The sequence below is a fragment of the Mastacembelus armatus genome, chromosome 16, assembly GCF_900324485.2.
Source record: "Mastacembelus armatus chromosome 16, fMasArm1.2, whole genome shotgun sequence".
NCBI lineage: Eukaryota > Metazoa > Chordata > Actinopteri > Synbranchiformes > Mastacembelidae > Mastacembelus > Mastacembelus armatus.
In genome coordinates, this window is record NC_046648.1 from 2,122,649 (window position 1) to 2,148,553 (window position 25,905).

Sequence of the window (25,905 nt, forward strand, 5' to 3'; positions counted from 1 at the left end):
TTTACTAGCATGTTCCGTCTGGCTATATGATAACACTTTCTGAATGATGCAGACGTACAAGCTGAAGATTCAACACCAGCTGCATCTGCGTCCTGGTGAGCTCCTGTAAAACTGCTGTTTTTAGAAACTGGTGATGTTCCATCAATGATGTTTTTTTTAAGTCCCAACAACAGTAGATTTAATTTACTCAAGCACACTCATACAGTTGTTATTAATGGCTTTTTAAGCAGTTAAATCTTTTAAAACTTTATAAATCATCTATCCCGATGCATAAACTTAAGTAATTTCTGTGGCTTGCCAGGTGAAAATAAATTTAAAGGGATAGTTCCAAATTATTTGAATTATTCCAAGATTGAGATACCACTCATCTAATCAGACAGAGTATCTAAGAAATGCACTAAAATATAATAATCGCCTTTGAATTGAGGGGGCCAGCGGGGCTGGCTGGTTGTCACACTTTTTTACTCATGGATGAATTGCTCATCATCAAAAGATCCTTCAACAGTAATTCCTACATTGAATGAAAGCTTAAGATCGTGGCTTCAAATAAGACACTTTTCATTTTTAGAACTTATGGAAATAAGAAGTAATTAACCGTCAAAGATGCTCTGACACAATGTGACAACCAACCCCAACCATGGGGATTAGGGCTCTGCAAAGAAGATGTGCAACTTTTTGGTTTTTTAAGTTATCAGTTATTTGAGTTATCTTCTGTGATGAGAAATGAAATGAAAGAATTTACAATGCTAAAATATATCTGTATTATAGATGCTGCCAAACGAATCATTATGAACTAGCTGCTTATCTTGGACAACAACAAACAAACAGCCTTAAAAAAGTTAGCCTGCATGTCCAATACTTCCTAGCAGGTAAGCGAATGAAACAGCCATGAATCAAGGTGTTACCTGCACAAACACCTGACAACTTCTCTCTCTGTTTAGCACAGTGTGTCTAGAAAACCCTGTGCTGTCACTGTCCTGTAGTGACTGTTGAAGTCTTTGGCTGTGCTACACATGCTTTTACCTGCCAGCTGCACCTGCCTCGCAGCCAAAGGTGTAACAGCTGCTGGTGTGACAGGAAAATATCTGTCTGCATATGGACCACACAGCTTTAGCTTTCTAGTTAAATGGTGACTCAAAAGAAAGCTACAAATTGTGGCTTTTTAATAAGTGTTTGACTTTTAAATGACTAAATATACTACAAGCTGTTAATACAAAAACACCTACATTAAAAATGACTGTGACGCATAAAAATTATAAAACGTCTCCTCACCTCAAGGTGTTGTGTGTGCTCCACAAAATGGCCAGTGCAAAATGAACAGGAAGTCAGGCCTAAAGTTTGGTATCGACATCATGTCACAGCGCCCTCTAGCGTGGCCGTAATAAGGATTGTGACAACCAGCCCCGGTCTCCCCTACTAACATCACAAAACATGGAAATATTTAAAGAAGTAAAGTATGAGTACATCAACACTTAGGTAAATATTCTTAGGTACACACCACCATTGGTTCAGGTACATGTATAAAATCAGCATCGTTTTTTTAACCAGCCAGTCAACCAAGCAGCACAGACAGTATGAACACTTACTCAATGGAAGAAGGTTTTAGAGCATCCAGGCCGAAAAACATTCATTATTTTGTGGTCGTCCAGATGTTCCAATAAAAACCTTGTATCTTCAGGTTTGGGGATTTCCATGTTTTCACAAAAGTTCCCTGTTTTTGTAGAGTTTAAAAATATGTGCTCATAAAACAATTTCAAGGCTGATTTAACGTCAAAATGCCTTAAGCCAGAGACTTTGAATATTCAGCAATGGCAGCTTATGATGTGAAGTCCTACTGTACTGCAGGCTCTGTGGCTTGTTGTAAAGTGTGGGCTTCCTTTTTATAATATACTAAGGAAGTAGCTATACCACAGTTGTTTGGAGACTTTCCTCTTGAGAAGAACCTGATAAACTTGTGGACGTATCTCAGCACTGTACCCCAGCAACACAACAACACACAGATGACCCACACATCTCTTCCAGCTGAAGCTGCATTGTCAGCTTGCTCTAATCATCCAGTTCAACAAAGCCATGTGTTTCCCCTTTGCACCCTAAGGATGATGTCACATCCACATGTGCTCCCAAAGTACAGTTTAATTTAAAACATCTACATGGCCTGACTCGGGTTAGTGTGATCTGGACAGAGCCTTAAAAGTTAGAGAAATGCATGAAAGAGAGACCCAGAGTGAGAAACTCCCTGCTAGATAATGTGTAAGTGGGACATTATAATCGTTCCCTTGGGTGAATAAACCCTTTTTCAGGAGAGGTAATAGCACAGATAGCAACCCAGAGCGAATTTGATTTGTGTTGTGGTAAAATAAATTGCGAAATCTCTGTTATTACTGCGTCCATGTCCTGTCATCAGCCTGCTTTCATGCAGACGTATACACAGAATCTCAGCCCACACGCACACTCTTCAAATTAAAGCCCAAATTAAACATCTCAGAAATCTCACACTCTTATCCCCAAGATAAAGCATCTATGCCTGTCATCTAGACAGGGTAAGTGATAAAAATCATTTTAAGTGGCTGCATGAGGTCAAACCTATGAGTATTGCAACGTAGCATTTGTTTCCTTATTTTAAGGGGTTTCAATAGGTCAGGGTTGCAGCTGGATGGCAGGAAAGACTTACATTCTTCTTATGTAACCGCTCTCATGCTAAATATGAGGATAAGCCTAAAGACTGTTTCAGCTCAACTAACGTTCAAACATTAAATGAACTGACACTGTGCCAAAACAAGCCGAGCCAGTGACCATGATAGATTAGCGGGGTGCTTAACTTAAAACTATGTAAAATAAGCTTCACACCAGCGAGAGATCGTTTCCAGTGTGTTTACTGCCCAGATGAACCTTTTCAACTTATTACTTACTGATCTTTTTGTTTTCTCTGTACATTTTTGACCTTGGTTGATGCAACATACTGTTGTTTTACATGGAGGAAGGAAGGAACATCATGTTCAAGCACAGAAAACTTTGAAGTGCTAGAGAAAGAAAGAAAATTGATTTATTGAGTCCTTGTTAATAGTAGCTCGGAGGTGAAAGGGTTCATATACATTGCACACTGAGCAAGAGGGGGGGGGGAGTGGGGGCAGGAAGGCCTCAGCAAGAAACATTTGCCCCAGGTCAACCTTGTCAATAAACCTGGCCACATGTGTAAGAGTATATGACAGAAAGTTGAAGAATTTCCTATTAGAAATATTATGAGACCTCGATAACTTTGTATTAGTGCCAGTATTTTGACTGTTCCCAGTAAACTGACTCTGTGACCACCACCAATAACCCTGCATTTAAGAGATGTCTGCAAAGATAAGGTGGGCTATTGAGATCCTGTAATATTGCATTTCTAATGAACAGCTTTTCAGCATCAGACATATTTGTTTTATCATCTCACTCAGGTTCAGTGTGAAGAAGGAATGAATGGGGGTGATTCACACATGGCAAAATGATTTTCTGCTTCTCAGTTTGCAGCGGATGTAAACACTGGACCAAATGTGACTAGCAGGGACTTTACACATGTGACTTTACCACTCTGCCTACAATTATATTTGATTTTGGTTCTGACAAAATGACATGGATACAGTAGTCAGTCAAGCAAACAGGGCTGGGTTACCAGTGGTAACATGGGTGGGAGAACAGGCTTGTCTTTGTTAAATGGCTTTAGTATTACAGGGGAGAGAGAGGCCATTGTGTTTTAGAAAAGCCTCCTTATGGTTCATGTCCTCAGATTGTAATGGATCCTCAGCCTGAGTTTAACAAATACAACTCACTCCAGCCGACTGTATATGCATATGAATGGACCTGTTACTGGAAAGGAGCTGCCTTGTTATCATCAGCTTATAGCATTGGACAAACAATCCCCCATCGGTCTGTTCCAAGGAAAGGGAGGATAAAGGTCTGAGCCATTCTTCACCTTTTATCCAAAGCTTCCCACATGTGTAATGAAAACATGCTGTTTATGATGGCCATGTGAGAATATGCAACTCCACTGTGTGAATGGTAAAGCAGTTCATGTAATGAGCAGTTTAAACTAACTGCAGTCCTCACAACCAGCAATTAAAATGTCAACAACCATTATAGGCCAAGGTCAAAATAAAATAACCACAAAAAACTGGAGTTTTTTTTTTTTTCTTTTTCTTTTTTTAATCTCACAAACATGAATGCTTTTGTTCCTGAAAAGAGACACGGAGAAATCTAGAAAACACTGACTGCACAATTCTCATTTTACAGATGTTTTTCGAACAGATTAGGCACTTGGAATCATAACATTCCCTTTCTGGACAACAGATAAATCTTTGGTCCGGTGTGTAATTTAAAAAAAATAGTAATAAAATAAAGCCAGAGTATTAAAATGACACCAGCTTCAGTGTTTGCTTCCTCAAAAATGTATTTCTGACCAACATTATACAAAGCTTCACAGAGCCTTTTTAATACTTAAATAAGATATTATCGCTACATCTCAGAAATGACCAGCAATCTTACAGATGTTTTGCAAGAGAAAAGTGAGAAAAATTGAAGTTTTGGCTCAATCAGATGTACAGCAGTCCAGGATTGTTTAAGTCAAGTCACATTTGGCAAACGTGTTTTTGTTTTTTTGTTTTTTTTTGTGTGTTTTCAGTCCCTTTCCTTTGAAAGATAAAGAGTGATGGAGGCACCTCTGCCTCTGTCCTTCTCGCAGCCAGTTCAGCTACAGGGCAGCCACGTCTGATATGAATTACTGCACGGTGAGGCCTGAGGCGGCTGCACGTGTGCAATGTAGTAATTACTGAAGTTGATGTCCTGGACATACGGAGCAGGCTGGTAGTAACAAGTGACGTTAGTTACGGTGGGGATGGCATTCTGCTCAGCCAGCACCTTCAGTGCCAGCATGGAGATGAGGCTGAGCGTCTGCCGCCGCTCGTGGCCCATCAGGCACACCGTGCTCTCGTTCACCACTTGGTGCAGAGTCATCAGGCACTCGTACCGTTTGTGCTCCATCCCAGCGAAGTGATTTTGCAGGTAGGCCTCAAGCTTCCTCTGCTGCTCCCCTATGTCAGGGAAGTCGATGAAGAAGCGTGAGCACATGTAACGCTGCATCTGCTTCATGTCCGCTTCAGAAGAGGGTCTGAACCCTCGCACCAGCAGGTGACAGTACTTCATTAAGCCACCCCCTCTGATTTCTTCAGGGCTGCGTGTAGCTATGGTCCTCTGGCACAGGTGATCCATGGCTTCATTGAAGTCCCCGTACACACTCTCCCCGATCACAGTGGGGTGAAAGCTCTCAGACATAGGCGTCTCTGAGCAGCGGTCAAATAACAGCAGGGAATCAAGGCAAATCTGGAAAGAGTCCACGCTGAATTCAAACTGCCGCCTTAAAGAGTCCACAAATTTTAGCTCCACATTCTTGCCTGTGTTGTTGGACAGCGAGATGAGGCTCCAGCGGTCCGAATCATTACAGACTTTCACCAGTTTCTGTACATAGGCCTCTTTGAGGGTCAGTACCGTGATGCGTTCCTTAGAGACCCCGGCTGGCAGGAAGTCCAACAGGCAGTCCAGCACGACATCCTTCACCAGGCGGAAGGCCTGGTCATCTTTCAGCGACACACCAAAGATCAGGTCAAGATCTTTGTAGCCCAGTCCAGTGTCCTGATAGAGCACATGGCTGGCGGCAGAGCCATTGAGCCTCACATCCTTAACACACACACCTCTCTCCTCCAGTCTGGCCCGCACCACCTGGACAGGGATGAGAGAGAGAGAGATACAGGATGTCACTAATGTCTGCAGATTCTTTACACAGAACTTTGTCAAGAAGTGCAAAAATGCAGAAATCCACATGCTATTAAAATCAACTGAAGAAAGGATGAAACGCATTCAAGACATCTGAAAAGATTCAAGTTAAACTCTTGAAATATTTCCAAATACGTTCCACATGGACCTAGTGGAAATCAATAGCTTGTGAAGGCAAGATCAATACAGATGCTCACAAAAGTCCATTTCATCACCATCAGCCTCAGTCTGAAACAGACTACAGAGCCCAAACAAAGAGCAGCAGCAGCAGAGCGGGTGAGTCTGCACTCCAGCTCCAACTCCCTCTGGGTCAGATTGTCTTTTCTTATCACAGACACAGTGATAAGATTTATAATCCTGAGGTGCAAACAGCCAGAGAACACCAACGTGCAAGGCCAGCCGTGTCCAACAAAAAAAAAATCCTTGCTTTAGGCCAATCGTCACAATCTCAGGTCATAAAGGGTCAGTAGTGTTTCCCTTCCTCTATCCCAGTGACATGTACAAGCTACATCAGCTACTTTTGAATAGGAAGATTTACAGCTGGTCAAGATCTGCAAACAAAACGGGTATGAAGCAACAGGTTCCTGAAATACGATGTCAAAGATAGTCGGTTTACTTCTCCTGAAGGGAAATGACCATCCACTGTCATAACATATTCTTCTGCTCACTCTGTTCAGTGGAAACTGATCTAAATAGCATGAGTGATTTTTTAAAGCTGGCGATCTATGAAAAAAAAATGTGCAATATTAATTTGGTTTATAACACAGCAGGTGAACTTAACGCTGAAGCTGATACATCAAGCTTTAGCTTCTGAGCTATAGGCCACATGCATTTCTAATGGACTGCTAATTCAAACAACTGCAAATGAGTTGTTACACACACACACACACAACCCTAAATCTCCCCACTAGCAATGACCTGTCAGATTAATGTCTGTTAACTCTCTCTCTCATGGTGATCAGATAACAAGCTGGTTCTATTTATACACACTGGATCAGGCTGCAAACAAACAAATGTTTGAAGACAAGTGGTCCCATCACACACAGAAAAGGGGAGTGGGAGTCATAATAGGGTGATTTGGCAGCAGCAGCAGCAACTTCCTGATCGTTCAGCAAAGTGGAGCTGATTGTGTTGAAATTCTGATCAGGATTCAGTTTCAGGCCCTCTGCCCCCTCTGGCATCTGACTGCAGGCAGTCAAACCATACATGCTGAGGTACAGGTGAGTGGTTAAGTTCCCCCCCTTCCTCTGAAAGCACAGACCACCAGAGACGCCAGAGACAAGTATCCATTCAAATCAAGCCAAAATAAATGAATAAAAGTAATGAAAACAGAAGGTAGGTCTGTTGACACATAGGTCACAGAGAGTAGAAAGTGTTGTTATCTTAGATCTGCAGGTACACCTCTGTAGCTCCTTGGACTCTATAGTGCTTTACGATGCCACAGCAGATGTGTCAGCAGCTTGTTTATCCTTCTAACCCTGCAATAGGACAGAGGTCCACTCACTCAGGCGCCATTACAAAACCTATTAAATACACATAAAGCTACAGCAATTAGTCTCATTTCATCGTCATGACAGGGGATTCACTGCAGACCACTAAATGAATCCATGTGACAGATTGCAGAGTTTTAGCAAACTTAATGTCATGGCTTTCCCCCCCGCTAACCTGCATTTAGGCCTCCTGCACACTCAATGGACCATTCATCTTTCCACAACCACAAGCATGAAGCTCAGGCGTGTTGAATATGTCCAAGTGTAATTAAAGTGGAGAAATAGATTAAATACGCTGCCTCGACTTTTTTAGGAATTCATTATTTGTTCATCTTGAAATTCTACTGTGACATATGTTTTTTTCACTGTAATGCAGAGGCAGCTGCATAGAGAGACCACCAGAGGAGCGAAATGCGACGACTGGAAGTGCAGATGGACTTAGGCATGTGTGTGTTTCACACATTTCAAGTCAGACCAGGAGAGCTGTAATGTGGATCCCCACAGTCTGTTGTCTGAAGACAAATCATTGAGATGAATGCTCTGCTGAGCATGAGCAAGAAAGTGAAGAAATGATTTGGTGTAAGGAAGAGATGAAGTCACAGTGACCATGAAGAATAAAAAGCATTTTGTTAGTTTGTCAAATTAGCAGCAGGAAAAAATCTAAAGTTTGCCAAAGAAAAGGAAACAGACCAATGAAAAGTATGAGCAGACACCAAGTACATCTTCATATTCAGAACCCCACAGTGAGAGCAGGCTATAGGTTTAACACTACATGCCCACCTATTGCAGTCTGTGCATATAAAAACACATGCAATAGCCCAAATGTGTAATTGCGACTAATGCTCAACTAATTAAACAAGTTGCACAGAAGCGCGTTTTAAAACGTGCCACTGTGCGTAAGTACCTGCACAATCTGGCGGGGCTGCACGGACAGAGTGGGGAAGTTTCCTCGGCCGTGGATGGGGACTGCCTCTCCCAGGATCGAGTCCAAGCGCTGCACCTGATCCCAAGACAACACGCAGAACCGCCGACTCTGATCCGACGCATGAGCGCAAGACATGTCGATGTGAATTTTGAGCCCCCCCAACACAAGAAATCTGCAGAATGTGAATCAGCGCGTCCTCCCAGCTCAAATCTCACTCAGCTGACTGAAAATACAAGTGAGGTATTCCTGTGTTTGTCAGCGCGGAGCAGGTCTGGGTTTTTACGAGCAGAAAAAAGTTAGTTGGGTCACAAATGTGAGGGCTGGAGTTGGATCGGCCGTTTCCTCTGGTGTGTGCCGCTAAAATCCGCTCAGTCTGCAAAGAACCGATTCATAAGGAAGGTCCAGAGCGTTTAAAGCCTCCTCATTAGCATGGGCCCTGTGATAGGCTGCCGTGTTTGGTCATTGATTATGGACGCCCTGTCTTGCAGGGAACACCCTTCGTGTGACGCATTTGGCAGCGACCTCCCCTCTCTCTGCCGGTGGTGCACCGTGATGCTGACAGGGACTTCCCTCCAACAAACATTATGATCTAACAATCCCATGATCCCCATCCCCTCAGCTGCAGCAGCGTGAGCATTTATTAATGTAGCATTTGGCCATTTACCTCAGATTAAGACTAAGAAGTCAAAACTATTAATGGCGGGGATCAGATTAGATCATAGCTTTGCAAACACCAGCTCCACTTTGCTGTCAATCATGTATTTCCTTATTTGCCTAGGGAATGTTTGCAGACCATGCAGGATGTTTTTTTTTTGTTTGTTTTTTTCTTTTAGCAACGCCCAGCTTGATGATCACACAGATGTTTAGGAGTCGAAGAGGATCATAGGTGCGTCAGAGCAGGAGAAAAAACTGCTGGAGGTCACTTCAGTAGCTGCTACATGTGAATTTGTTGAAGTAGGATCATCCAGAAAACTCAGCGTGGTAACCTTCCAGTCACAAGCCCAGTTTATTTACGTGTTTCACAACCTTTTTGGCTTGTAAGTCCAAAACAAACCAGTGTTTTCTTTTTATAACCCTTGTAACCAGTTTATATGTATATAATAGTTCAGACCATTTCAACCAAAAATTCATTCATTCATTCATTCATTCATTCATTCATTCATTCATTCATTCGAACAGTTTATGGAAACCTAGAGCCATAAATTTCAATAGTATTTTACAAGAAGGGCAAATATAATTATTGGCAATTTTGTGTTTTTTGTCACAGTCCATTGTTTTCCCAGTTTGATGTTTTGTTTATTGCTTCATCTGCTTTTGTCTTTTTTCCTTTTTCCAAGATGCACCAGAAACATCACATCACAGCAAAACTGTCTGTAACAGCCTCCAACTATACAAAGACAGAAAGCAGCAACCACAATAAACTGAGATAAAGGGTATGAAGTAGAGCCTGACCTATAAAACAGACAGCCAGTGCATATATATCAAAATAAAAGTGACATGAAAGTGAAGGCTGAATATATGTATAACAGGTTCACCACTTTCTAGTTTGTCTAGAAAGTAGAGTTTAAATGTTTTTCAGATATTTACATATAAAAATATTTATTTACATTTTCTTAAATCATATTGGGTGAGACCACAGTTGCTGCTGCTTATGTCAGATTTCAGCAGGACTTATTTCTCTATTTAGCTACCACCTTATTTAGGAGTAAAGGTTTTGGACAGATATGTAGTTATGTGTTGCATTTTTGGCCTGGCAGAGCAGTAGAGTCCTCTTCAGTCATGGGGGTCTAGGATTCCTCACACCAACACTCATGTCTATCATGTCCAAAAAAAATAAACCTCAATACACACGAGCACATGCACATAAGCATTTAACCTCATTGTTTTGATTATGTGAAAGAATTCACAACATGTGCAATCACTTTAAGTATCTGAGACATAAAACAGACCCCACAAAACAAGCCTGAAATCCATCATCATTTTAGTAAAATCCAGAATCTACTTATCAACCTCTAAGTATTTAAACTGTGATAACTGTGAAATGTTGCTTGCTAATCGCAGATTTTTATAGGTCCTTATCGTTTTTAGTAGATGGCTGTGTTTGGACTGGATAGCTGTTACTTTTAAATGATCTATTTATTCAGCCAGTGGAAAATTACAGCTTACAACCACACGGACAATCGTTCATTTAATTTGCTCATGATTGTGCAGGGGTTTATGAAAAGGCTCAGATAACCCGTGATGCCCTTCTCGTTGCAGCTTTCCATTTACATTTTCAGATACCTCGCTGCCACTTCTTCCACCCTGCCTCCTTATCGGTGGAGGTTTGTATTTGTTTTGGTGCAGATACAGAGACATTCCTCTGCTTAATAACGTATGCACTGGTACATCTTTCACATGAACACTCTCATCACACATATTAAATCACATTATTTTCCTTCCTTCTGGGAATAGACTGTGGTCATATTACCATTGTCCTTATACCTTATTCTGTCCTGTGTGTAGCATATTGTGTGTTTAAATGCAGGAAATATCCCTTAATGAAGGACTGCAGACAATGGCAGACATTACTCACAATAGCAGACCTTACTCTAAGGCCTTAAAATGCTTTCAGTGTGTAATTTCCCTGTGAACAATACGAGAAAAGAGTCCAGTTAGTTTCCTCTTTCAGAATGACCTAAATATGTCGTTGTTTATATAATCACCAACTTCTTATATCTGTCCACACAGCATGTTAGTGCACCTGTAAAGTGTTTACAAGAGACTGAAGTTCATTTTAATGACTGACCTGTGATGGAGCAATAAAATGCTAACAGAAACACACTGCGCACACGCTCAGGGACACACATCACAGATGGAGGTTGGAGGTTGACAGCTTCTCCCAGGCTCATGAGAGGTCGGATCATGGGTGTACCATGGGCTCGGTCTCTACGGAAGATCACTTCAAATCCTTGTGATGTCAACATAATGCTGTTTCCCTGGCAACAGCATCCACAGTTGTCGGGGAGCCGAGCAAAGGCGCCTCCTCCTGAGGGTCCTGCCAGGTGTTGATGTGAGACATCTGCGTCACCCAACTATAAATAACCCTCTGTGCAGCAGCATCCAGCCAGCATTTACCTGAATGTGAAACATTTGGGGACGAGGGAACAAGAATGAAAAACACATATCAGCCCCCTTGACATTCTCAGGTTTCCCCACAGCCAGAGGGAGTGAGTCAGGTGTAAAGTCAATACATTTATGATGTGAAATAAAAACAATGAATATAATTTAGACACCAACAAAAACCTTAATTAATGTGTACGATGTGTAATGTATTTCGTCAGTGTCATTGTATCCTCTGTTTATCCCTGAGTTGACATCCTGCTGGAGCTATGACAACTGAGACTGTGAGTCTTGCAGGTGGGGTCAGATAGCTAGTATTTAAACACACCTTTAACAAATGACACACCAGGCAAGCGCATATTTCAGTCCCAACCACAGTCAAACATTATGAAATAATCTTAGTACATGTTATTTCGGGGATGGGGGTTACTTAGAGACAAAAGGACATCAGACAGTTATTTGTTTTGTTGTCCAATATCTGCATCTCTCTTTGCCGTACGGGCAGAGAAGAAGAGGAACATTGTAGTAGAAAAGGCTTCACTCAAGTGCAGGGACGTGATTAGACGTCACAGTGTGTTGTAAAAGCGTGAATGAAAATTGATGTTGCTGAACAACAAGCGGTGAAGTGTCACGATGATCAATTGAGGGAAGACAAACAAGACTCCGTGTGTCACGATGGATGAGTTGTGAAGTGTTCTTTCTTACTCGTCTGTCAGGGCTCCTCCAATACAAGTGAATTATTTCCCCCAAAAGACTTTCTTCGTTTGACACTAAGCACATCCAGGCAATGTCATGCTAGAAGATTAAATGTTTGCATCACGTGTAATTCTTGGACAGTGTTGCCATAGAAAGAATGCAGCTATGGTTATTGTGTCTGACATTATATTGCATATTTCGTTTGGAATCTACTTTTCAGTATATTTTCAGTTATTGAAACCAGTTGCTATGAGTTTCACTTCAGGCTCAGGCTGCCACAGCAGCAGATAACCTGTCTATTCAACCAGGTTGAACTGACCAGTCAGCCTGGACACCCTAGGGCCTAGCTGCCATAGAGAGAGATTGCGATAAGAGAGGTAAGTTTACTTTTCCGGATTGCTCCAGATGACAAATCTGTGGGACAGTGGAACAAAGTTACGCAAGCGGCCGAGCTGCTGACGTCAGAGTGCCTTCGCTGCCTGCTTGATTGATTACAGTAGTGGTTGGCAGCGCTGGAAAAAATAAGCACACCAAAGCACACGAGAGATTCAAGTGGCATCATACATCTGTCCACACCTGCACAGTCAAATGGAAAGAATTGTGAATAAGCAAAAAACACACAGTTTGCTGTTCAGTTTATTCAGTAAGTTCTGTTACTGCTGCTGATTTAAAATCAAGAAATGACAGGTTGCTTTTGTTATTAAACACACTTCATTTTAAATGTCTTATTGCTTATTACTATTACTGTATTTCCCAAATTCTTATGAGCATCTTAACAACCAAAAAAGCCAGTGTTTACATCAGTCTGTTTGACTAAACTCTGTTTGCTCATCCTATTTTTATGGTTCTATATGCCCATCGTCTTAGCAGTGTCTTTGGCTAAAAGGTTATGCCATAGTTGAAGTGTACAGAAGATCAATGAGCAAATACAGTGTTGGTCTATGTGTTTCTGTACGTAAGGCTCGGCTCACTCTCTGATCGGGTGGAAAGATCGAGAGAAAAACAAACTCAGACTAAGGCTGAAGTTAGAATGTGGATGGCATTACTGAAAGAAAACAATATATTAAGCTGTGTTTAGAAACATTCATACAGGGAAAGATAAGAAATTGTCTTAGAGGGTGCAATAAATTTTTAAAAATAAAAAAAGTCATCTTATATTATACAGAACCAAGGGAGTGTACACAGTTTTCTCTGTTTATACGCTCACTATCTTTATTTTAATTCCTTAGACTCAAACTCAAACACATGGAAAACTATAGATATGTGACTGTATAGAAGAGAGGAATGTATGGCTCTGGTAATAAAACACCCTCCCCTCCTCCTGTACATTGGGGATACCCTAACTTGGATTGCTTACATAGCTGGAGCTTAAATCACATTATGCAACAACCCCTCACCCACCCCAGTAGGACAGTCAGGGCCCCTGTTGGAAATTAAGAAAACAAATGCAGCATTTGCTTCACTTCTGGATTGTCATTCTTTTATTTTTCTCAAATGCTACTAACTACACTGCAGGGACAGAAAAACACGGTGACAGCTGCATAAAAATATACAAATACCAATTAATCACCATGAAAACATGTTCTGTGGTTGTCTCCATACATGTGCTTGATGTATCATCAGGAAAGAGAACTGTCTCCTGAAACTCTCTGTGAAACTGTCTGAAACACTTACCAGAAGTGAGAGGGAACCCCTATTTAGCAGAAAGCTCTGACGTCATTTCCAATAATCCTGTTCCTCACGTCCATCCTGTAGCTAAGAGAGAGAAAAAATCAGCTTGAGGGGGAGATAAACAGTTTAACACGTCAGGGACAAATTCTGTCAATATACTGGACACCTTTGGGTTAGGCACAGCCGAGCTATGGAGCAGCTCCCTCACAGAAGATGCCTGGGAGTGAAGGTCACGATCATACCAGTGCAGCTTGACTCATGTAACAGATACCGCTGGTCTGAAAGCAGCAGAGCCTGTTTTATCTAACCCCTCAGTCGGGTTAATTCTGCAGGCCAAACGGTTGAGTGATAAAAAGAATATAGAGACACATATCTCAGATCATCATCCAGATTTCTAAAATCTTTCTGGGTCGGTCAAAAGTGCATCCTATCATGGGTCATAGAAGGCCAGCTAGATGTTTCAAAACATTTATGATATTAAAGTACAGGTATATCAAAATATTTATGATTATATTTGTTAGTGTTGATAAAGAAACAAGCTTTGGTTTTTTCACCATAGTTTGTACATTTCATGCAAACGTTTCTGGTGATGGTCTGAAATTTATATAGTGCAATAAGTGAAAGCAGACACGAGGCAGGCATGTTGCACACATGGCCAAAAGCTGCTGGGAGGTACATGCTGTAAAGCTGTAAGCAGCACCAGACACTGTTTTAGCTCAGCAGACCACTCGACAGTCACCACAAAGCCTCAGACACATTACTGAACAATTAAGAAACCTTGCGGCCTGTGTCGCACATCCCTCTGCCTTTTCTACCTTTCTCCTCCTTACATAATTTCTTTTTAATTAACACAGGTAAACACGATAAGCAATGTGGAGCATTTAACCCTTTCATGCCTCATAAATCTGTGCTGTTTATGACCTCTCAGTGACTCACAGTGCACTGTTCAAAACCTTGTCCCACCTTTTTTTGCCTTCTCAGTTTATTATCGTTGCTACATAAATCTGGGCCATGAGCAAGTGCGTGATGTTCCGTGACCTTTACGGGCTATTACACAACCATCATATATCTGTGCATAAACATATTATTTCAGTTTCTACAGTTTATCTGCCTGAGGAGCCACAAACAGATGAGATATTGTTAAAGTAACAGAAGTATTACTTCTACATTACTAAAAAAAAGTCCTACACAAATTATCAGCATGCATTTCAAACATAAAAGCAAAAACTGGGATTAGTTCCTGTTGCATTTATTTTTATATATCATAGTAATAAGTGAGCAGCATTTGAGCAGAGCTTCATTAATTATCATTTTAGGCCGTATCGAACGCGATGCATGATAATGGCTGCTGTGATAATGTCTAACCCTGTGGCACCCTGGTACACTAATCCAGCTCCATGGCACATATTCAGGTTTCCATGGGGAGCTCTTTCCACTTCACCACACACCACCGTCATTTTTCCACTGCAGGGACCAGGGATATCTCTTGTCTTTTTATTTATTCACTTATCTAATCTGTGCCCCTCCAAAAAAGCAAATGTTACAGTAACTTGGAAGAGTGGAAATAATTTTAATGGTTATCTGGAAGCCATAACCAAGGCTTATCTATCAAGATCAAGACTTCAACAAAAGTAAACATTGCTGCTGCATCTGAAGTACAGTGTCAGCCCAATACAAAATGCAGTCAATAAATAATATAAAGCATGTATAACATATATCTATATCTATCCATATAACCTATGGAAGTTAACTATACTAGGATCTGGAGCCCTGTACAGACCAACTTGCCTCGGTCAACAAACCTAATACCAAACCATTCACTGAATAATGCTAAGCTGATCTATCAGGCACTTTATGTTCTTGGGTTTCTGTTCACACAGCAGCTGCCACCATCCCCAAACATACAGATAATCAAATCCACCTTCGTTACACCCAGAGAAATTCCCAGAAAAGCAGTGCACAAACATATGGATAAGTACTGACCAAACTCCACACACAAAGACATAATCACTGGGTTGCCATGCATCGTCTATGGTGAAATCTTTATTGCATTGGTGCCAACTGAAATGCATGACTTTTTGAAAATTTGGATCTGCTACGACTCTTGTTAGGAGGCCAAACATCTTGTTTTGAAGGAATTTTGAAGCACATATCTACTTTTTGGTGAGAAAGAATAGCTTTCTACTTGGTTGCACTACAGTTCAACATCCAGGATTCAGATATTCTCAACACCACATGCTGGTTACCCACAGGATTCAGTTGTTTCATGTTTCACTGGCAGAGGAAACAAACTATGCCTACTGGCAGCTGCAGCCTCCTGGCAACTGGTTCATTCTGCTCAGTGCAGGGTTAATTATATCCAGCTTCACTGCCCAGCACATACAGACACTCTTTTAGAAATCACAGCGGCAGTGATGCTGACAGCAGTCCTGACCGTGAGTCACCTGTTTTGTTCTCAGAGGTTCTTCTTTACTTCTGCTCTGATCAGACCAGCGAGCGATGAGGAAAAGACGTGTGAGAGTCTGACACACGGCTGCACACATGACAACAGAGCCAAATGTGTCTCTCGCTGAAGAAGAACGGGCATGAATCACATCCACCCACACTATGTCATCCACATCCACATAGGGTAGGTAAGAGGCAAGTCGATAGAGGTAAATGGTTACTTTAAAGTGGAGGCTGTGGCTTTCACATATTGACTAAAAAGAAGGGTGTAGAACCAGCAAAGCTCAGCCCTTGTCCACCTACTCCATCAAATCAAACCCTTTCACTGAGATGAAGTAAAATTGTCTTGGTTTGACTAAAATACATCCAGTTATTTTGAAAGCCAGCGGTGTAGCAGGCCACTCAACCCTGCTGACTGGGTGGCCTCCCTGTCTCTGTCTCTGTGCTTAAAGAACATGATACACTCCACCAAGCAAATAATCACCTGCAGCCAGCAAGGATTCAAATAGGCCACATGTCAACAACACTGAGAAATAAACTCATTACACACCAATGACCTTTACTGGTCTTAAAGTCAACTCATCTTCAAACTTGTCTTCTTCTTCAAATACCTTTGAGTCTTCCAGGTGATGGAACATTACAGTCAAAATGCAACACAGCTGTAGCGGCAATGATGTAAGACACTGAACCAAAAATCTGACCATCTGTTTCAGGTTAGCTTAAGATGTACAGGTTGTTATACTCACGTCTCATGTCTCATGTCAAGTCTCAGCAAAAAAGTCTTTTGAAGTCAAAAGAGGTAATAAATTTTGGGATGTGCGTTAAGGTTATTATATTTCACAGCAAATATGTTTTTCTGTTGTGTAGAGTCTGTGCCTTGCAAGCTAGACATCCTTTGTCTGAATTCTGTGGCAGCCAATTTCCCTGGATTTCCTTCTTTTCTTCTCAGCCAATCCAAGAACAGTAAAACGCTGTTATTCTAAAGTAAAAACACATAACTAAAACATAGTTAAATTGCCTCCAAATGTTTTCAGGGTTCTTAGATTTAAAATAAAATTTCTTCACTTGCATTTATAATGTATTTGACAACACATACTAACCTCTAACATCTTCTTTGAAAGCATACAGGAGACACCAGCTGCCTCATCCACACAGCCAAACAAATAGAAAGCATCTAAAATAAATAACATTTGGCAAACTGTAAAAAAACATTCTCACTTTTCTGCACACATAAGTGACAGCTGGCTCCAAACTCAGTTGCTACGGTCCATCCGTTGTGATCACTGGCCTTCAGGATATTTTTCTCCAGTTTTCAGTTTCAATAATTACATGCAGAACCACTTCTTAAGGAGTATAACCACGGGCACAGAATAAACATCATGTTGTTGGCAATGCCAAGGAAACAATTTACCACAGTCTGAAAAATGATATTCTATTTTGTGTGGCTATTCACAAGAAGAAAAACCTCTAAGCCACAGTCTAAATGACTTAATCTTATTTGGTGCGAGTGCATCTCAGGGCACATTGAGGTAGGAGATAGTTTTACCGTCTAAAACATCTAATTTTACATTTTCTTTATTTCATGAACTTTGTGAACTTATAACATCGATGGCCGTCTGTGTGTTCTCGTTGAACCGACAGTTTGACTACCCAGTTTTATTCCTATCCTCCAGGTTTAAGTCGAGCGTCCATTCGCACAACGAAACTGATAATCCCGGAGTTGGTGCAACTATCACAAGAAATTTTGATCCATTTAAAGTCGTAGTTTGCCTTAAACCTTTACATGTCAAGTCTATATGTTTTTAATTGGGGAGATTTGAAAAAATTATTCTTGAGAGAAACAACAGCCCAAAAACAGCAAAAGTCAAAACTGATCATTTTTATTGACCAGATGTTACAGCTCCACTTTCAAAGCCTACAAAATACAAACAACTTTGCTCATACAAGCACTGCTTGTAATTGTCCCTACACAACTTCTGCCTCAATACAGACTGATAAATGAACAACCCACTGACTAGGTGACTTATGTACATTCTCAACACTCAATGACAAAAATAAATAAATAGAACATATAAGACTTTCTTCTATTGGATTTGATGTCACTAAATTGAACTGATTTCCTTATTCACATTCTGCCCCCTAGTGGCACGAAGTAAGCAGTGTCTCTTTCAAGGACGTGTAGACACTGTAGACAAAGCATTAGGTTTCATGCTGTAAGAGCAGTAAAAGGTCACAGTTTGCTCAGCAAGAGGCTTAATCAAGATTCCTGTAACTTACTCGGCTTAGAACAGTCCAAGCGCTGAGTCGTGCACCGACCACCAACACACATACGTCAGGTAACGGGGCTGTAGGTGTGCCCTGAGGCAAAGATTAAACAGATGCCTAATCCCACTGAAAGCAACACAACAGAAGTACATAAAAAAACAAAAACAAAACCAAAACAAAACAGCACCTTTTCCTCCTTCAGAATTATTCGTTTTTTTAAATACTGTTGACATGGATCCACCCATTGGTACTGGAATAATGTAGACCGAGATGACAGGAAATGACAGGAAGTGTCATAAGGCTAACTGCTATGGTGAAATAATAACTGATAACCCTGAAATGACTCACTGTCCAGATTATTCCAGTTCAGCAAATCTAAACTTTTGTGTCTGTACATCTTGCACCTCCAGTCAAACCCAGATTTAAAAACCTGTTTGCATAAGACATTAGCAGGAACTTAACCACTGCAGCTGTAATGTATGGCTTGAGGTTCTGCAGAAGGTGTGGAGGCATGTTCTGGGTGTCTTAATAAAAAGCTGTTTAAAAAAATATCTCTATATTGTGCTTCCAAGTGTTACTAAGATTTACTTCCATCCTGAAGGAACTGCTGATACAACTCACAACATAAAAATAATCCAGGTAATGCTTAATCCACTCATGAGAACGATATCTTGAGAACCACAACGGAAACACAGCAAGACTAGCACTATGAAAAGCATATTTGTAGCCCAAAACATTACCAATGATAGAGTAGTGCTGAGTGCAGCAGGACAAGTCCACTATGACTCCTTTTCTTTATAGTTCCTGTGTGCACTCAGGATAATGAGCTAAAGCCACAATCAGGGTGGTGTGGCTCAACGATGGTGAAGGAAAAGCCAAACGGAAGGCTGGATTGATGGAGTGCAGCGAGTCCCTCTCGCTGGTTCTGCTTAACAGGCGGAAAGGAGCGGCCATGGGCTGGAAGGAGTGCTGGCATGAGTGGCTAGTGGAGGGTGAAGACTCTGTGGAAGGTGCTGCTGTGCTGGAAACCTCCAGGCCAAGAGAGCTGGTCTTTGGGCTGATGGGGGGACACAGGCCATGAAAGCTGGAGGAATGGACCATCCTCTCCAGCACATCCTTGGTGCTCTGAGTGCACTGTGTAAGGAGTAAGAAGCCAGAGTATTAAAAAAAAATACCAAAAAAGGAAAAAGAAAAATGGACCACACTGACAGTTTGTGTTATAACAGGCCAAGCTGCAATGACAACAGTAAAAACAGGACAAACACATACAGAAAATTATGCATTGTGATTAAGTCATCAAGTATACTGAAAGCAATGACTGCACAAACAGCATCAAAAGATTCAAATGGAAAAGCTTGGGAGAAGTGAGTTAAAGATGTGGAAATGCAATTGGAAGGCAACGATATGGAACAAGGTTAAAGAAACACAGATGCATCTAGAGAAGTAGCTTCATCCTGTGGTTTCCTCTGGTTCTAAGATTAAAAAGGGAGGTAGAGTTTATGCAGCCCTGTATTGGTTTGAGTCACTATGCATGCACAATGAAGCTTTATATAAATGAGAAAAACATCTTATCTAACTACAAAGGCCAAAGAGACAAATCATCACCCTTCATAGCTCGATCCAGTACTGAGTGAGTGTTAATAAGATGAATGAATGGTAGTGAAGCATGCACATTCAAAAATGACAGTGCACAAATCCAAAGCGTCACTACAAACACATCACAAGATGTGCTCCAACTGCATGTGGCTTTATGCAAGAAAAAAAAAAATCTCAATAAATAATCGTTATAATGGCAGCAACTCCAAACCTAAACACCAACTACAACATGAAAGGCCGTGAATGACAAGTGAAGAAATGTGCTTGGTTTAATGTTGAACCCTACTCTTACCATCAACCGACTACATGCGGCAGTGCCTTTCAGGCTGTGCAGGACAAAGCAAAATCCTGACAGTTCTCCTCCTAGCAGAGTGGAATGGATACAGCAAAACACTGTCAAATCTTTCATTAAAAACATTTACAGGCATACACAACAAAAACTGTATAATAAATAAACCTGCTCACTAAATTATATGCAAAAGAATAAAAAGATAACATCAGAAAAATACAATGATTTACCTGCAATCAGCCGCATTATGCATTGAAAAAAAATGAAGAGGTAAAAAATAAACTCAAAAACACCCCAAAATACCCAAAATAATGTTTATTCGTCACATAAAAGTTTCTAGGTGAATGAAAGATAAATGATAAAATAGAAGTTGATGTATATTTTGAAAAATGACGTGATATGACTGATAGACATCTGATATGTTAACGCAACAAATGATCTGTGATAAAGTGCTGATAAATCCAAAACCATCCATGTGTCCACATAAAAGCAGTAATAAAGTCCTTTGTGTGCATACAAAACATACAAGCAAACTCAGTAGTACAGTAACAAGGAGGTAGATAAGACAACATACTGAACCCCTCAAAGTGTAGGCAAATTAAATATTAAAAAGGTGCAACACTGAACATGTTTATCATCCTAGAGCTCAAAATAAGTCAGCTGACAGGGTTACTCAGCAACTCAATGACATGAACAAATGATTACATTTCTGGTTATAAAAACAATCTGCCCACTTGGTTGCTTTCTCTGTGCACTGATACCAAACAGCTTTACAAGTGATTTTAAAAATATTTTGTTCTAATGTTAAAAGACCAAATGACAGTTCTATTAAAACAACATGTTGCATGGTGATAAATTACCTCTTCAGCACAAATGTCTTTTGAATGCACACTAATTAGCTAGTTTAACCATTCTACTTTGAGTATTTGTCTTTGTATTATGTCTGTTCCAAACCACTTTAAGTTGAGCCTTAGTAATGTTGGTTCAGGCAGGTAACAGACTTAACAGGCCACCTAACACATCAATTGTTGGCCCTCCATCATTACAAATTCACAGTTCTTCATTCTGTTTTCCCAGACAAAACATATCAAGTGTTACCCTTTCTTAACACTGGGTATAGATTTAAAGTACTGCATGACAGCAACTCAACTCGAGGGGCTGAAGCTGGAAGTCTGGAAGGTGAAGGCAAGAACACACAGGCACACAGGGGGCTGCCTAACAACAACACAAGATCTACGGGATAGTCAGGAGTTGGGAGGGACCACAAGCTGGTTCATCCTACCATGTGTGCGTCATTCTTGGCCGTGAAGGGAGGCAACTCTATCTCTGAGGCAGAAGCTGCAGGAATTGCCTCATCAAGAGGCAGGAAACCTCTTCTGTCAATCAGACTAGAGAAGGGAACAGAAGATTATGCTGCAATAAACAAACTGTACATGTACTGTAAACGATATATCATTAGGGAAAATGCAACAGCATGTTCACTGATACTGAATAGAGAAAAATGTTTCTAGACCCTGAGCTGTTATTGTGATGGGGACAGGTTCAAATTCATAGAAAGAAGAAAATGCGTGCGTTTGGTGGGGATTGCTGATGACTTCACTTACCTGGGGGGCATGGGACCACACAATGTCGCACAGCAGTTAGTTATGATGCTCTTATAACTGTATGGATTCCCAGACTCCTCTGTACCCCTTTTACTCGACCAAGAGCCCTTTATCTGCATAGTCAACAAAGAAAGTATGCTGTCCGTTAGTGGTTCAGGTCTATTTTAACAACTCTGAACTGAACTGTAATACAGCGCATGAGTACTTACATCCTCATTTGTTGTGAGATTTGAGGCAACTAAGTACGTATGGAAGCCTGAGAGGCCCAGTATAGACCAGATGGAGAAGAAACAAATCACTAACTCCACCACAGTAAACAAGGAAGAGTCAAGGCAGCATAACATCATTAATTATCAACAATTACTAAAGACAAATGATAATTAAAGCAACAGCATTAACATCTATGAATGTGTGAGAGCCATTTGTTTTCCTCCCACCATTACAGACACACTGATTTACTATCTTATCTGCTTTTTTATTCTGCACAAAATACATTGATAAGAAGCAGATCACCTTGTGCGTTCATAATAAGATTTCTGGGATGAAAAAATAGTTACACCAACAATGTAATTTATTTCAACATGCCAAAGAATCAATGCAATTACATCAGCACACATGCTGATAATATAAACTGTATGCCTCACAGGACTATATTAGTGTTTTTTTCCTCCAGTAAGTACAGTACAGTAAGTAACCCACACATGTACTTCTCAGCAGACAAGGCAGCATATGCACTCTTTCTAACATTAGCAGGACACACATACAACCACACACTCACACATGACAACACATCATGCATACCAGGAAACTGACTCAGATCCTGTCGGTAAATTTAAAAAAAAAAAAATCAAACTACTCTGTAGTCATATTCAGCTACTGACATCATCTCACAAGGACATGAGGCAGCAAACCCACTACTAGATAACCATCTGCCTCAAAGCACTGCTTCGCTGGATGCTAACTCTCTGATCCTATTAAGCATGGGCTTAGGGAGCAGTGGGAATTTTATTCCCTTCTCAGTTCAGTGGCCACAGGAGAACAACAACAACACAGCACGCACAGCCAAAACTGTACTGTAAATTTTCACAACAACATTTCCCATAAACCATCTGCATCTTAAAGGGGAAAGCTCGGGCAGTGCAGTATAAGTTGCATTACATCCTGGTAGAAAACAACAGCATTTGCAAAAGATCTAATACAAACTATAAACAGGCTAACTGTGTGAAACTTTGGTTTGTATAAAGGATATCTGGCAGGGCACTCTTGAATGGCTTGAACAAGGCTTTTACCTGTTTGAAAACCTGGAAAGCAAAAGATAAATCAGAACAAACCTTAAAAGGATTTCTATTTAACATGAGAGGAACACTGTACAAATACTAATATTACTGTATATTTGTGGTATAAGAATACTTACGCAGGATAATGTGTGTGATGACACAGCCAAATATGAAAGAAGTCAGAAATGACAGAGAGATGATGAAGCTGTAGAAAAAGCGGTAATTGCGTTTGCCCACACAGTTCCCCACCCATGGGCAGTGGTGATCAAATCGTTCTGACGGTGGGAAAAAAAAACAAACAAATGGTATAAGAGATCAGAGAAATAACAGTGCTAAGGTTTAATATCTAATACATTGTGCAATATCAATAAAGATGGGGAAAAGAGATCTCCAAAATCAAGCTGTACATAGATACTGTGGCTACTTTATTAGATACACCTCTAGAGTCTTATTAAATCCAAAATGCCATAATGTTTGCTTTTACGATGGCCAGAAAATGAATTTTTTCTGGACATCATGTAGGTGTTTTGGCATCGAGATCACAGTTAGTGAGACTCCATTACACTAAGAGGTGTTTTTAATACTCTTCAATGTGGATATGTTCTTTCTTCCTCATTTTTGTTATTGAACAGTCAAAATTAAAACCTAAATCTATCAAATTAAGTGAAAAACATAACACTCAAAATTATATACAAGATATGTAGTTTCCTTAACAGTTAACAGCACAGTCAATCTGCTTGCCCCATCTTGCCAAAAGATGGGGCAAGCATCTTAACACAGTCTAGGGGATCAATAGAAGAGGGCATGTAGCAAATTAATGAAAACCCACCATGTGATTAGATTGATATTTTCCTCATTGAAATGGTTAAAGTTGTTTAGTCCAATTTGTGCAACTGTATTAAGTGGTAACACATCCTTACCCACACAATTGTCACACACGCTGCAGTGGGAGGTTCGAGGAGGGCGAAACATTTTACAAGTGAAGCAGTATTTGAGCTTTACCACCTGCTGGTTGATGAGGACCTCCTTGGTCCGTGGAGGAGGGCGATATGTAGATGATCCTGAGGTATCTTAAAAATACAGACATACATGGGGAGAGACTCACATATCTGCACATTTTAGCTAAACAGTTTGCTAAAGAAACAATAAAATGTTATAATGAGGGATACATTAACACAAAGTGCTTAGCTGTTGGTCTGCAGTTAGATGACAAACAGATCCCTCAGACATCCCCCGTATGGCTAAGCTCTTACACCCCATCTGTCCCCCAGAGGCTCTAAAGTTCCCATGTGCCTCACCGATCTGCTTCTCTATGTCTGCAGCTTCATCTGGGGTGGCCCGAGGTAAGATGCCTGGGTCTGTAAAGCTGGTTCTCAGCAGGGAGGTGACCACAAACACAAAGAGCACCCCACCAATCACAGGTATGAAAACGGTCAGATGCTCCACAAGAAATGGGCAACTGGGAAAGAGATAAGTTTGTATGAGTCAAAACCAACTTTTTCCACGGGAATAATATTCTCGACAGGCACATTAGCGAGGCTCGCTCATGTTGCATTCAAGGAGCACAGGAAAAACAACAACAATAATACAACAGGACTTTTCCAATTACTCACTCGAATGCAAAGAAAAGGCCACAAGTGACAACGATAAGGCCCAGTGTCAAAGGAAAGACACCGCTTTGTCTGGCCAGGATGATCCGCCCGTCACAGAAAAACCTATTCTTCCCTGGAAACACTTCCCATTTCCTCCGTAGCCGCTGCACTTTCTTCTCCGTGTGACTCTGCGCCGACGAGGGCGACACCGACAGCGCCCGCGGGTCGATCTGCTGGTACTCGCAGTTCTTCATCCCGTAAACAGTACCGACACGGTTCGGGGGGAGCTAAAGGCACACGCAAACCTCCTTCTCGCTGGGTTTTCGACACCACAGTTCCCTCAAGACTCCGTCATTGTCCGCTGATATTTTACTTGTTCCGTTATCGTTCAGCCGCTCATCCTGAAAGCTAACGCTAGCTAGCTAGAGCATCATCAAAAGCATTTTTCTCCCTAGCTGAGATTTACGAGCTGACTCGAGGTTAACTACCATCTTTTTGGTAGTTAAATTAAAGCCGCTCATAAACTGTAGTTCTCATTTTGGTACACGAATTCAACACAAACAAGACGAGCTTCGGCTCAAGACTGTTGCAGCCGTTCACGTTTCCCCTTTCTTGACCAACACGCAAAGTACGTCACGGCGTAAACGCTGACGTAGCCATCCCAGACTCACCGCTGATTGGTAGCTGCATAAACACATCAGATATGCCTGTCGATGATTTGTAAATCAGCGGTAAACCCCAGCGATAAATCCGTTTGAATTGGCACGAACGGCGCCAGGTGCTTTGATTCATTTTAATTCATTATAAACCAGTAAAAGGAGTTATTAATTATTAATAGTCTGCTCTTTATGACGCTGCTGCTATTCTGTTGCTGTGGGTAATTTGAGGGAATTAGTCATTTGAGGGGAGTTTCAATACAAACATACGCGTATAAGATACATACAGGCTGAGAATATAAGCTATTTGACTGTTTAAATTCATAATTTCAGATAATTTCATCAGTCATCCCTATTGGGTCAGAGCAGACCTGATACATATTGGGTAACTACTTCTGATGAACTCTATTATTGAGAAATCAGTGTTTTTGTTTTCCTTTCTGAACATGGAAACTGGAAACCATGCTTTGATTAGGTGTGATGGGAAGAAATTAA

At 40.9% G+C, this 25,905-nt stretch overlaps 2 protein-coding genes across 7 annotated transcripts; both read right to left on the reverse strand.

Moving 5' to 3' along the window:
- Positions 1-4,572: 4,572 nt before the first annotated feature.
- Positions 4,573-8,610, reverse strand: tent5ba (terminal nucleotidyltransferase 5ba). The gene is made up of 2 exons (XM_026294468.1): positions 8,197-8,610; positions 4,573-5,748 (listed from the first exon to the last, which is right to left on the reverse strand). Exons 1-2 carry the CDS (start codon positions 8,350-8,352, stop codon positions 4,720-4,722), a joined length of 1,185 nt encoding a protein of 394 aa, XP_026150253.1. The 5' UTR covers positions 8,353-8,610; the 3' UTR covers positions 4,573-4,719.
- Positions 8,611-9,204: 594 nt separating this feature from the next.
- Positions 9,205-25,366, reverse strand: zdhhc18a (zDHHC palmitoyltransferase 18a). 6 transcript variants are annotated; one of them, XR_003294847.2, is made up of 12 exons: positions 24,776-25,366; positions 24,461-24,621; positions 24,083-24,232; positions 23,300-23,437; positions 23,135-23,186; positions 22,095-22,197; positions 21,886-21,998; positions 21,564-21,669; positions 18,409-19,530; positions 13,690-13,770; positions 11,006-11,334; positions 9,205-10,032 (listed from the first exon to the last, which is right to left on the reverse strand). XR_003294847.2 is itself a non-coding variant. In XM_026293422.1 (10 exons), the coding sequence occupies exons 1-9, from the start codon at positions 25,006-25,008 to the stop codon at positions 20,314-20,316; spliced, it is 1,098 nt and encodes a 365-aa protein (XP_026149207.1). In that variant the 5' UTR covers positions 25,009-25,366; the 3' UTR covers positions 19,398-19,530; positions 20,285-20,313. The 6 variants fall into 6 exon arrangements, 2 of the variants coding, with proteins under 2 accessions (XP_026149206.1, XP_026149207.1); XR_004463252.1 differs by having other exon boundaries at positions 9,205-10,843; XR_004463251.1 differs by adding an exon at positions 12,403-12,527 and having other exon boundaries at positions 9,205-11,334.
- Between the last annotated feature and the right edge of the window lie 539 nt (positions 25,367-25,905).